This window comes from Symphalangus syndactylus, chromosome 8 (assembly GCF_028878055.3).
Source record: "Symphalangus syndactylus isolate Jambi chromosome 8, NHGRI_mSymSyn1-v2.1_pri, whole genome shotgun sequence".
Taxonomy (NCBI): Eukaryota; Metazoa; Chordata; class Mammalia; order Primates; family Hylobatidae; genus Symphalangus; species Symphalangus syndactylus.
In genome coordinates this window covers 140,043,962-140,056,995 of record NC_072430.2, presented here as the reverse complement: position 1 = coordinate 140,056,995, position 13,034 = coordinate 140,043,962, and the positions used below count along the sequence as shown (strand labels likewise).

At 52.5% G+C, this 13,034-nt stretch overlaps 1 protein-coding gene across 3 annotated transcripts in view; it reads right to left on the bottom strand.

Moving 5' to 3' along the window:
* The window catches only part of AGAP1 (ArfGAP with GTPase domain, ankyrin repeat and PH domain 1), a 638,294-nt gene extending 625,837 nt beyond the window's left edge, over positions 1–12,457 (bottom strand). The window contains exon 1 of one of the 3 annotated variants that reach the window (XM_055291058.2): positions 12,236–12,457. In XM_055291058.2, coding sequence (XP_055147033.1) covers positions 12,236–12,398 — 163 coding nt within the window. In that variant the 5' untranslated portion in view covers positions 12,399–12,457. The remainder of the gene's footprint in view (positions 1–12,235) is intronic. The other 2 variants (XM_055291060.2, XM_055291059.2) reach the window with 2 other exon arrangements.
* Positions 12,458–13,034: the final 577 nt, after the last annotated feature.

The following is a 13,034-nucleotide window of genomic DNA, read 5'->3' as shown; positions in this document are numbered from 1 at the left end:
CCCTCAGTCACCAGCATCTCCATCTCGCATGGTAACAGCTGGGTATCAAAGCACTCCCGGCCAGGCGCAGTGGCTCACACCTGTAATCCCAGCACTTTGGGAGGCCAAGGTTGGCAAATCACCTGAGGTCAGGAGCGCGAGACCAACCTGGCCAACACGGTGAAATCCCATCTCTACTAAAAATATAAAAATTAGTTGGGTGTGGTGGTGCATGCCTGTAGTCCCAGCTACTCGGGAGGCTGAGGCAGGAGAATCGCTTGAACCTGGGAGGCAAAGGCTGCAGTGAGCTGAGATCACGCCACTGCACTCCAGCCTGGGCAACAAAGCGAGACTCCGTCTCAAAAAAAAAAAAAAAAAAGAATAAAAAAAAAAAGCACTCCCCTCTCCAAGCAGGCTCCATTATCAGTAGTAGACCGTCCAATAAAAGGTCTCCCAACCTGCTCTCGGGGCTGTCAAGGATCACTCATTATTCAGCCGCCTACCCCGCTCTTCCCAGGCTGAAGAGACTCTGTTCTGGATGCTCCAATCCTAGTACCCACTGGCCTGGAAAGCCCTCCTGACTGCCACCTGGCCTCCAGGATCTCTCCCTGGACTCCGCCCTATCCCCCGGCCCCTCCCACACAGCCTTGTGTGGCTGCAATCTCTACCTGTATCAGTGGCTCCTGGGTGAGATCTGAAGGGCCCTGAGCGTCCCACACATCTGCCTGTTCTCCCAGCTTCAAAAACTGGGCTCTGCCCAGTGCAGGGGCTTGATAAAATCTTGTCTATTGATTCTCACATTGGCCACTTCCCCTACTAAACAAAGTGAGTATAAACTTGGTCCTCCCACCACCATCCCTCAAAATAAATATTTGCCATTGCAAAGCCACCAGAAAAATCCGTACACGCACACACTGCCCTCACTCAATCCATGGCCCCGCGTGTCCTTCCTGGCTCTGGCCTTGTTTAGCACTGGCCTTTGTGGAGGGGGATGGGCGGCTAGGACACAGCGCTGGAACAAAGAAAATTACTCCTTGAGTTGGCAACACTTAGCTTTTTCTCTTCTTTTGTGTCTTCAGCATAATTGCTACAAACAACAAAAACTGAACAATGCTAATACGTAACTATGAAGGCCATAACACAGTTTAGGCCAAACATACAGAGTGAATCCCCTTTCAAATACCAACACAGATCCAGTGAGTTATCTCAAACCCAGCACAGAGATGGACTGAGGCTGCCTGGGGCTCAGCCAGAAAGAGTCCCCCAGTTGACAACTGACTTCTGCCAGGAGCCAAGGAGAGCCAAAGGGGCCCCTGTTGCAGTCCCAGGGGAACTGCGCCCTCTTTCTGGTGAGGGATTTCGCTCACACAGCTCCATGCACAGAGCCGTCATTATTCAACTAACAAGGAATTAATAGCCTGCAGACAATCCAAAAGTTTAAAAACCTAATCTCTAAGTGCTGGAAATGCATTAGCCATGCAAACATTTGTTTATGAACAAACAACTGAAAGAATGAAAATCAGCAAAGGGAGACAAACGGCCATCCTGAGTGTCATAAACGAACCTTGAAGGTACTGAAAGGTTTCCCAGGGAGGGGCTGCTGGGCTGAAGGAGCGGCTTCACGAGCAGCTACATCCAACCCACAGAGAGAAAGACACAGTCCAGCACACACCCGACAGAAATGAGGCCATATGGGCACCAAAAGGCAAGCAAGAATCTGCACCATGGTGCTATTCATGACAGCCCCAAAACAGGCAGCCAAACACCGACAGCCCCCAAAACAGGCAGCCACTCAAACACTGACAGCCCCCGAAACAGGCAGCCACTCAAACACTGACAGCCCCCAAAACAGGCAGCCACTCAAACACTGACAGCCCCCAAAACAGGCAGCCAAACACCGACAGCCCCCGAAACAGGCAGCCACTCAAACACTGACAGCCCCCGAAACAGGCAGCCACTCAAACACTGACAGCCCCTGAAACAGGCAGCCACTCAAACACTGACAGCCCCCAAAACAGGCAGCCAAACACTGACAGCCCCCGAAACAGGCAGCCACTCAAACACTGACAGCCCCCAAAACAGGCAGCCACTCAAACACTGAAAGTCTCCAAAACAGGCAGCCACTCAAACACTGACAGCCCCCGAAACAGGCAGCCACTCAAACACTGACAGCCCCCGAAACAGGCAGCCACTCAAACACTGACAGTCTCCAAAACAGGCAGCCACTCAAACACTGACAGCCCCCGAAACAGGCAGCCACTCAAACACTGACAGCCCCCGAAACAGGCAGCCACTCAAACACTGACAGCCCCCGAAACAGGCAGCCACTCAAACACTGACAGCCCCCGAAACAGGCAGCCACTCAAACACTGACAGCCCCCGAAACAGGCAGCCACTCAAACACTGACAGCCTCCAAAACAGGCAGCCACTCAAACACTGACAGCCCCCGAAACAGGCAGCCACTCAAACACTGACAGCCCCCGAAACAGGCAGCCACTCAAACACTGACAGCCCCCGAAACAGGCAGCCACTCAAACACTGACAGCCCCCGAAACAGGCAGCCACTCAAACACTGACAGTCCCCAAAACAGGCAGCCACTCAAACACTGACAGCCCCCGAAACAGGCAGCCAAACACTGACAGCCCCCGAAACAGGCAGCCACTCAAACACTGACAGTCCCCAAAACAGGCAGCCACTCAAACACTGACAGCCCCCAAAACAGGCAGCCACTCAAGCGCATATCACAGGCAGAAGAGACCAATAAACGGGGGCTACAATTTCTAACGACCCTCACGACAGATGAGTCTGTGCTGGCCACTGAACTGGATGCTGGTCCCACATGTGATCAGTTTGTGAAAACTTTCTCCTTTATGACTCAGGCACTTTTCTCTATGTTATGTGTCAAAAAAAAAAAAGAGAGTTCGAGGCTGGGCACGGTGGCTCAAGCCTGTAATCCTAAGACTTCGGGAGGCCAAGGCAACATAGCGAGACCCCATCTCTACAAAAAAAAAAATTAGTCGGGCATGGTGGTGCGTGCCTGTGGTCCCAGCTACTTGAGAGGCCAAGGCAGGAGGATCGCTTCAGGAGAGCAAGGCTTCAGTGAGCCACGATCGTGCCACTGCACTTCAGCCTAACTGACAGAGACTGTGTCAAAAATTAAAAACCAGGCCAGGCACGGTGGCTCATGCCTGTAATCCCAGCACTCTGGGAGGCTGAGGCAGGTGGATTGCTTGAGTCCAGAATTTCAGGACCAGCCCGGGCAACACAGTGAAACGCCGTCTCTACTGAAAATCCAATGAATTAGCCAGGCATGGTGCACATCTGGAGTCCCAGCTACTTGGGGGTGCTGAGGTGGGAGGATTACTTGAGTCTGGGAGGTTGAGGCTACAAATGAGCCCCAGTAGTGCCACTGCACTCCAGCCTGAGCAACAGAGTGAGACCCTGTCTCAAAAAATAAATAAATAAATTCTAACAAGTTCCAAGAAATAAGAGAGTTTGAAGTGGTCTCAATCCCACCAATTCCAAACCCAAACTTCAAGTACTACATGAACACTCAGAGACCCAGGCTTGATTGCTGAAGCTAAAATTAACACAATGCTGTTCCCGCCAATCACACCATCCTCTCCCAAATCAGGTTCACCAGGCTGAACTTCCAGCAGGGGCGGTCTCGTCAGAACAGGAGCAGATATTCCACCCCGGCTCACAGCAGCACCCCAGACCTTCCAAAACAACAACAAAGGGGGTGCAGACAGGCTTCCGGAAGCGCTCTCCCTGGAAAATATGCTGGACTCTCCCCCACTGAAAAGGGCAGCTCAGCGCACAAACAGGATGGAAGTTCACGGCAATCAGCTCTTTCCAAATCAATTTCTTTTTCATTACATAAGCTAGCCAGCACTTCCGACAATACCAATCCTGCTGAAGGGTACCATCACACAGTGGGCATGCCCCCAAGGTGACATTTAAGAAGTGAAAACGCTTTCCTGAATAAAGGGTAGGTCTTGTGGCTATTTGTTGCAGGCATTCATAAATTTTTTAAAAAATGTTTGACTTCTTTCTTTCAAGTATCCTCAATACTATAAGTTACTATTAGCTAAAACTAAAACTTACTGAATTGAAGCTAAATTTACTTTCTAAAGATACCGTTCTGCCTTTAAGACTATTATCTGAGTGAGAATAGGGTAACAGTAGCTTTGTCCTAAGCTGGAAATCAACATGGTTGTATTGACTAGAGCCTGCTGAATGCTGACATTTCTCCAAGACCAAACATAAATCATTTGTGAACATGGCCAGTAATTATTTGAAATTCTTCTCCCAGAACCATGAAAAGTGTTTTCCCACCCTTAAAAAAAAAAGGAAATAAAAAGCTTCTAACCATGATGCTAATGACAACCAGACGGCATGAGCAGTTTTAAAGATTAGACAGTTGCTTGTGTAGAAACACTGTACAAATACTCCAACACTGCAGCCCAAAAAAAGACAATCCCCATCAAACAGCGGGAGAAGTGTGAAATTTGCAAATGAGCCCCTGGTTAAACAAAAACACCAATCTGTTCCCAGAGAGCTCAGGGTGGCCACCTGTTCGGGACTGGTGGCGAGTTCTGGTTACCAACGGAAGAAGCGATACTGGAGCAAGCAGTGGCAGCCCCCTCTTGGGCCCTGGTCCCCACCCTCGAGCCTATATTTAGTCTGCTCTTTAAGGAAAATGTCCCAACCTCGCACACAAACAAGCTATCTGGCTGGTTATTCAAAGAATCCATTAACGATCTCTTCTGCAGGGGGTGGTATCTGTTTTCCTTCCCTCCCCAGGCCCCAGACACAAGCACGATACTCACTTCTGGCCATGGTCTCTTGTGACCAGAAAAGCCCTGGAAGATAGAGGGACTGGACCCCACGGACAATACCAGCCCTGCCTCCGGATAGGTCATCACTGCATCCTGAGAAAGACAGCCCACACTATGAAAAGGGACCCCCAAATCCCCCTCAGCCCCTCAGAAGCACAGAGCTTCCAGAAGGCCAGGGCTCACTGCAGCACACACAAAGCACTAGTACCCCTGAATAAAAATAACAGATGCTGCAACGATTAGAGATTAACATCTGCAGAGTGCATTTTGTTTCTCAGAGAAAGGTACTTAACAAAGGGAAGGAATTATGTAGCTAAGCACCAGATCAGAACCTCAAACCCTGGATTTTAAAAATAGCTAAGCCTCATCCGCTTTGCCAGACTCAATCACTTAAGCTAAGGACTCGAAGGGTCTGGAGGATTGGGATGGGGGCGGGGAGGGGGACACAGGTTTGCTAGAGTGTAGAGAAACATGAGACGAAACGAAATCAGTGGTTAAAACAAGCCAGAGTGAGACTCACAAACTATAAACACCTGCAGGGTATACGGGGAAAAACGGATGCAAAATAAGGGATTTTCGTCTTAACAAAATAAAACGCCTGGTTTAGGCAAAAAACAAGAGGTGGTAGCAACAGGGCTGCAGGTTTTGTTTTGAAGGTTCCTGCAGCTGCCCCCACTGCTTCTCTCCCTTCTGAGTCACTTCCTTCAGGCTCCTCCAACAGCTCTTTTAAGCTACTAGTAACATCTAGCTTCTGTCTTTTACAGAAACGCGCTTTCAGCTTGGAAATATTGGTAACAAAATGTGTCATCTGCCAAATCATCATATAATAAGTGAATATTGAAGAACCCCATCTAAATATACATGAGACTACATTAAAAAGCAACAATCTCCGAAAGACAAGAAGGAAAATCCACAAAACCACAGAATGAGTCTAGAAGGAAATGGACATCAGCTGCCTCCACCTCCCAACCAGATTCTCTTGGCAATGTCCATCCGACATGCCACCATGTCGCAGAAACGCAGCCCACTAACAGATGCCCCTGACAGCAATAACTGAAGCACACCCTGAGAATGGCCCTGCATGGCAGGTGCACCTGAATGTGTGTTCAGGGTTCTGAGCTAAGGAATCCGGGAGTGGCCAACCCGGAGATTCATTCCTTATCTATGAGGAACATCTAAACCCCCAGCCTGTCCCACGGAAAGCAAGCCATACAGGGTACCGAGGCTCTTTGATTGGTGTTAAAAGAAGGTTGCCGGGTGGTGGTTGTTTGGGGGAGGGTGTTAAGTGAAAATGCTATATAAACTGCACGCTTTCTGAAAGCAGGCAGCAGCGCTTCTCCTGCCCAGGCCACCATGGGACCGCTCTGTAAATAAACTCCCCTAATAAACCCTGTCTTTTGTTTGCTGGCTCTAGGTCTCTTTTCTAGTCTCTTGAACCCGGTGCCATCCCTAATGAAATGTAAAAGGGTCTGGCACGACAGGCCCCTTACCCAGCATTCAGCTCCTTTTCAAATAGCATCATGAAGATCACATGAACACCAGCTTGAAACCATTCAGATCTGGTTTAAGTCCCTCCTCCACCACGCTCAGCCTGTGTGACCACAAGCAACTCCCTGAGCAGCTGGCCTGCGGTGTCTTCACCTGCAACCTGCAGGGGAGGCTGAAAGGAAACTTTCTCAGCTGGCTACAAGCACAGCAAGGAAGAAGCAGCAATGGCCCAGAGATGATACCAAGTCAACTGGAGCTGCCTTTCCTCTACAGCAATGCTTTCCGAAGTGTGGTCCCTGGACCAGGGCATCAGCATCCTCAGGACACTTGTTAAGAGAGGCACATTCTTGTGTCCTGCTCCAAACCCACAGAACTAGAAACTCGGGAGGTATGGGAGGGGCCGGCAATCTGTTTCCACCAGCCCTTAATGTGACCCGACACACACTCACGTTTGCTCTTGGTGTGACACCGAAGATACTATATCATGGCAGTGACACAGGCTGTCACCCGTTTGTCCTCTTAATATTGATTCTATGTCTGAAATTCACTTACACCCAACATAAACACCAACCTGTTGCAGACAGCTGATCTGAAAAAGCTGCCAAGATTTAGCAAGCAAATCTTTTGCTTCCCCTACATATAGTAAAGAAAATTTCACTTCCATCCCAAACACCACATGACACTGAGTTCCCACCAAGCCAGCCCACCAAATCCAAAAGGTGTCTAACCTTAACTTCTGTGCTCTGGGGACGTTTCAAAATGCCCTCCCTTCTGCAGCGTATAAACACTCTTTATCCTACCAAGAAGGAGCTTTTGAAGGGACCCTCTGGCAAGTCAGCCAGCCAACAAACAATCCCTGGGCATCCTTCAAGGGCCAGACATGATCAAACCACTGAGGATACAGCAATAAACAAGCCCTGATTTCTGCCCTCAACCAGCTTCCAGACCTCCCAGCTGGAGTGGGATTAAGTAGATGAGCCAAACGGGGTGGGAAGAGAGCAGGAGGGCCTTAATTCTGGCAAGGCAAGGCTGGTCATGAGTGACACCAACACAGACCGAGCCTTGCAGGGTGAGCAACAGGCAGAGAAGGCGGCATCTCAAAGAGCACCTGCACCACAACTAAGAGGCATGAGTAAGCTGGACTCACAGGGAAAGCCCGCATTGTGGAGGCCCCGGGTGCCGGCAAGGTACGAGAGCTCACCTGGAAGCAACTAAAGGCCAACTGAGTGTTATTTTTAAGGAGAGGACTGCAAACCTGCCACCTTTCATTCAACTTGAAGGATTAGGAACATGGCCAATGGTGACAAAGAAACATGACACTTACCCGCGGCAGGAAGAAAATGTTTGTTTCCCTAAACATGCACACCTGCATCAACCGGACTAAATACATTTCCACATGAAAACAAATGCTTCTGGAAGTTTTGCCACAGTCAGCTGCTTTACAGAGAACAGAATACTTTTGGTTCTTTGGGGCCTTCTCAAACCCTTTTGCCTTGGGTGGCGGAAACAAGCTTGGGATGCTTTGCACACACGGCCTATGGGAAGTATGAATAACAGGGGCTCCGCTTCTATCTCACACGGCGACGGAGGGCCAGAGGTGAGGTCGGACAGGCCCAGCTCACCGGTCTTGCACAAGTGTCCTAAGCTTTCTGGGTCTCAGCAGTGCATCTGTGTACAGGATCGATGCAGGACGAACTGAGATGATGCACATCAGACACTCGGCACTCTGTGGGACACAGATGCTCAACAGAGCAGCTGTATCATGGGACAAAGTGGGGAACCCTGACCCATCTTCCCAGGTCCCCCAAACACTGGGGCTCAGATACTACTAAGGGGTCCTGGAATCTCCCTGTGAAAATGCCCTTAAGAAGTGTAGGGCAGGGTTCTCCCGCCAAGTGCCAGGCCAGGCCAGTGGAGAGCCTGGGTTTCCTCTCATCGGCCACCTGGTGGGGATGGAGGCTTGAGGGCTGGCTGAGGGCTCAACCTCAGAGGAAGGCCAACCTTCCCGGCGATGCGTGGGAACCTGGGAATCAGGCTGCCTGGCTGAATGAGCTGGCTGGGTTATCACTCACATCACGGTCCTGCTGCTGGTAAGCTGAATTACGATGTGCAACTGCTAAGAGAGGCTTTATCCTTGAAAGAAGAACAAGCTTTATTGAACAAGAAAGGCAGTTGATTCATCTATCTCAATGCCATCAACCCCAGATGGACTTTGCTAAGGAGAACCAGAGGGGAAACTAACACACGCTGTTCAGAATGGAGGCGAGGTGGCTCTCAGACTCATTTCTGGGCATGGTGGCTGTGGAGACTCCAGAGACGACACAGCTGTGTGGCTACGTTTCACAGCATGCCATGCCCCATAAGACATCCCAGAAACCTGATCAGATAAATCTGGAACAATCAGCAACGCTTCCTTAAACTCTAGCGATTTAGGGGTGAAGGGAGGGGTGAATAAACCTCTCAATGTACAAAACAAAAATTGGGAAAAAAAAAACAGTTCTCTCCTGACAAGCTAGTGTTTTAAAACAAGACTGAGGGCAAAATCACCTGTATCCCATGACTACAAACAGGATTACGGATCTGTTTTTATTTGGAAGCCTTGGTGGGCCTTTCAACTAAAATATATTTAGTCCATCGTTAAGAGATTTTCCAACCCAGACCCACTTCAACTCGCTCTGAAATAAGCATCAGCCAAAAACATCCTTCCCTTGGACAACGGTGCACCTCACTCCAACAGCAAAAATTCCTGAAGATGCCAGAAAACGTAAAATTTTGAGTAGGGTGCAGCCAAATGTGGGAATATTGTGCCAACAAGAGAAACCCTATCTTCAAAAGCTCTTCATAACATTAAGAAGTGCCCGGCCGGGCGCAGTGGCTCACGCCTGTAATCCCAGCACTTTGGGAGGCTAAGGCGGGCGGATCACCAGGTTAGGAGATGGAGACCATACTGGCTAACACAGTGAAACCCCATCTCTACTAAAAAAAAAACAAAAAATTAGCCGGGCGAGGTGGCGGGCGCCTGTAGTCCCAGCTACTTGGGAGGCTGAGGCAGGAGAATGGCGTGAACCCGGGGCGGAGCCTGCAGTGAGCCAAGATTGCACCACTGCACTCCAGCCTGGGCGACAGAGCAAGACTCCGTCTCCAAAAAAAAAAAAAAAAGAAGTGCCCACATCATGGTAGTCCAGAAGCTTTGGAAGTCAGACCCCAATTTTGTGTATGTACATACAGAGGAAGAGAAAAAAAAAATCCCTAGCTGGAAATCTTCTAAAATGTGGTCAGTTTTCTATTTGGTGGGACAAGTGACTTTTTGAGCCATTTGTTATGATGTGCACCTGCTGTCCTGATTGGAAACAGTTAGACTTTAAAACCTCCAAGGTGCACGCACAGGCAGGCGCAGTTCCTTGCGCGGAGCCCTCTGCAGTTACTGTGATGTTCCAGCGCAGGCTCAGTTGCCAGCACTGGGTTCCTGCCATCCACATGCAGTGTGGAGACAGAAACTCCATTCAAATGATCCCTTGGTTCAGATCAGACTTTAAACCACCTCAGTCAAATGTTAAGGAGGTCATTATCCTTCCCTGAACCTCCACCAGCTCCTCCATAAAATGAGGATGAGGAAGCTACCCACCCTCCCTCACAGGGTTGGTGAAGCCACACAATGAGATTATAGATGCAAAAATATTTCTGTTAAAGTTCTACAGAAATGAAAAGTGGTATCATTATTGATAACAGAAGAACATGCAAAGAACAGCAGCATGTCTGAGTGGTTCTTAAGCCTCACTAAATTAGCTACAGCTCCACACAATGTAGACATCCCCATTTCTAAGAGAAAAATAACAGCATCACCCCAGTCCCAAACAGGATTCACCCAATGATTCAAAGCCTTATTAAACATGACAAGGATCCCGGCCAAGAAGGGGCCTAAAATCTCAAATCGTAAGGACAGGCATAATGCTGTCAAAAAAAAAAACCCATCACCTAGGAACGACGCATTTTTTTTTTTCTTTTAAGGAAGAAAGGAAAATGCAACCACATCCTCTTGCTAGAAAGTCAAACTGCTTTGCTGGAAGTGCTTGAGCCCCAAAGCTCAGCTTCAAGAATGGGAAATAAAAACGAGGTGTTGTGAACCCCACTCAGCCAGAGGTCTTCACGCAGCAAAAGACGCTCTCAGCCAGGTGCCTTCAATACTTGATACCGGCTTTCACAGTGTTTCATCAGACTTCTGTGGATGCAGCCAGAGAGCCAGGAAGAACCATCTGAGGTGAGCACCGTGCAGCCTTCACAGATCCCGAAACAGACGCAGAGCTGGAGCTCTGGAGGAACCTTGCTGCAACACCACCCGATCATCAGCAGATGGGTCCAGGTCCTACCGCCTCTCACCACGAGTCATGCAGAGGCAGACAGAGCCCGTCTCTTGAGGAATCCACAGAGCATCTTAAGTCACCAACAACGCAGCCAGGTGACCTCATGGGAGACAGATACACACAAAGGGCCAGGACCCCATAAGGCTGGAGCTCCACCTGGCACCTCCCCTGGAATTAGCAAGTCCCCCAAGGGTATAGTCTGCCAGTCATCCAGCCTGGCTGGGACATGGTTCAAGTCTACAGGGCTGCCAAATGCCAAGGGCTCAGCAACACAACATCCACTTTCTCCACCTAACTGGCCAAGTTTCAAACCAAAACACTTCGGGGTTAGTAGTTCAGACTACATAGTGCCAAGGCAAAGCCTCTCTGTGGGCTGATACCCTCTCCCTCACAGAGGGAGGAGGCTGGGCAATGCCAGCACCAGGCTTTCAGGCACATTCCTGCCGGCCTTGGGCCATTCTCAACGTTCCTCAATAGAGGTCTTACCGGCCAGTCTGTATTATGGGCAAGCCACTCTGCAGGCTTTTCACCATCACTGGCCAAGAGCGCTGAGAGGGGAGAAAGTGCTGATCAACTGTGGCTAGGACATGACTCCACACTGCCCACGCACATGCCACCTGGTGCCCCAGGTGAGTCTTGGCAGGACCAAAGGGATGAAGCAGGGAAATAAATCAGCAGCCTGGAAACAGAGAAATGAGAGCCACCAGAAATCCAGAGGGCACAGCACTGGAAGGCAGACTGCTGTTGTAGCTCTCCTGGAAGGCCATGGCCCTGTCTGACATGCAGAGGGAATGGGGGGGGGTTTCTGCCCAAGCATCCTGCCCCCCTTAAAACCACAGCACCCTCCACTTCAGTGGCCTCCAATTGCAGACATATGAAAGCGAGACCCTTCCGCTGGAGGACGCCCTGCCCTCCTGGTAGGGTTCTTCCTCTCATCGAACCCAGGACTTTCGGTTGGTACAAAGCACACAACCGGGGCCAGCGTTTGCACAGGGGCAAATGGACCTGCACCTGGGCACGATGCTCCCGCGGCTGGGGCTGGCTCTCGGCATCCACTAAGTTCAACTGCACCCCTGAATTGAGCAAAGACACTAAGGAGGGCAGCCCTGCACTGCCCAAACACGCCGGCCCAGGCCTCGCCCCCAGCGGCAGCACTTCTCAGAACACGTCTTCAACGTCCAGCAAGACGCCCAGGCCTGGCCTGGTAACCTGTCATGGGTCGGGTGGCGCCAACCCCTCCGGCTGCCCCCAGGCGTCTGCTGGGCCGGGACGCTCGGGCGGCCCAGGACGCGGAGGCACCGAGCCACTTTCCCGCAGGAGAGACTCTATTGTCCATTATCAAATTAACGCTGACGATCCATCTTCCTGGCGGAGCTCGCGGCGCGCGGGGCGCAGGCGACGCTCGCTCGACCTTGCAAGGCAAGCAGCGCCGCAGTGCTCCCTCGGCGGGGCAGCCGCGTGCCCCGGCCGGCGAGTGTGGACACCCGCACGCACACAGCGCACACCCCCGCCGCGCCGCGGGCGTCCGTGCCTTCCCGAGGCCCCAAGGCGGCCCGGCCCTCACCTTCGATAGCGATGACGTGCTCCCGGATCTGGTTCTGCAGCACCGGCTCCTCCACGCGCTCCAGCAGCTCGTAGATGGAGTAGATGTTGGGGTGGACCGACTCGAAGCGCTGGATCTCGGCCCGGATGGCAGCCGAGTTGGCCAGCTGCTGCTGGTAGTTCATGGTGCAGGCGCCGCGCCCGGAGCCGCGCGCCCCCCGCCGCCGCCGCCACCCCGCGCCCCGGGGCCCGCGGGCCGCCGAGCCCGGGGCGCCGCAGCCCCCGGCGAGCCGGGCCCGCCGGCGGCGGGTGGAGAAGGCGCGAGAAGAAAGGCGCGGGCGGAGCAGGCGCGGGGCTGGCCCGCGGGCTCAGTTCATGGCCGGGACGCGCGGCCGGCGAGCGAGCGGGCCCCGGCGTCCCGGGTCAGCGGGCTGCCCGAGGGGAGCGCGCCCCCATGGAGCGCGCCGCGGCGGGTGCGGCCGGCCCCGGAGGAGGCTCGCTCGGGCGCCTTCCTGAGCCGCAGCCGCCTTCCAGCCCTAGGCGCTGCTCCGCCGAGCAGCCATTAAAGCCCAGGCAGCCGCCGCGCTCCGAGCGCCGGGGCCGAGGGCCGACCCCCGGGCAGTGTGGCCGCCCTGCTCTGGGCTCCTGGCCGTGGCGTGGGTCCGCGCGCTGCGTACTGCGCCGCCCGGCACGCCGGGGCCCCCGCGCGAGCCTGCCGTGCGCAGCCCGGCGACCTGGGACCGAGTCACAGGCGTCGTGCAAGCCGCGGAGCCCGCTCCGAGCGCCGCCCGCCGCCTACCCGGCCGGCCCCCTCCCTGGCA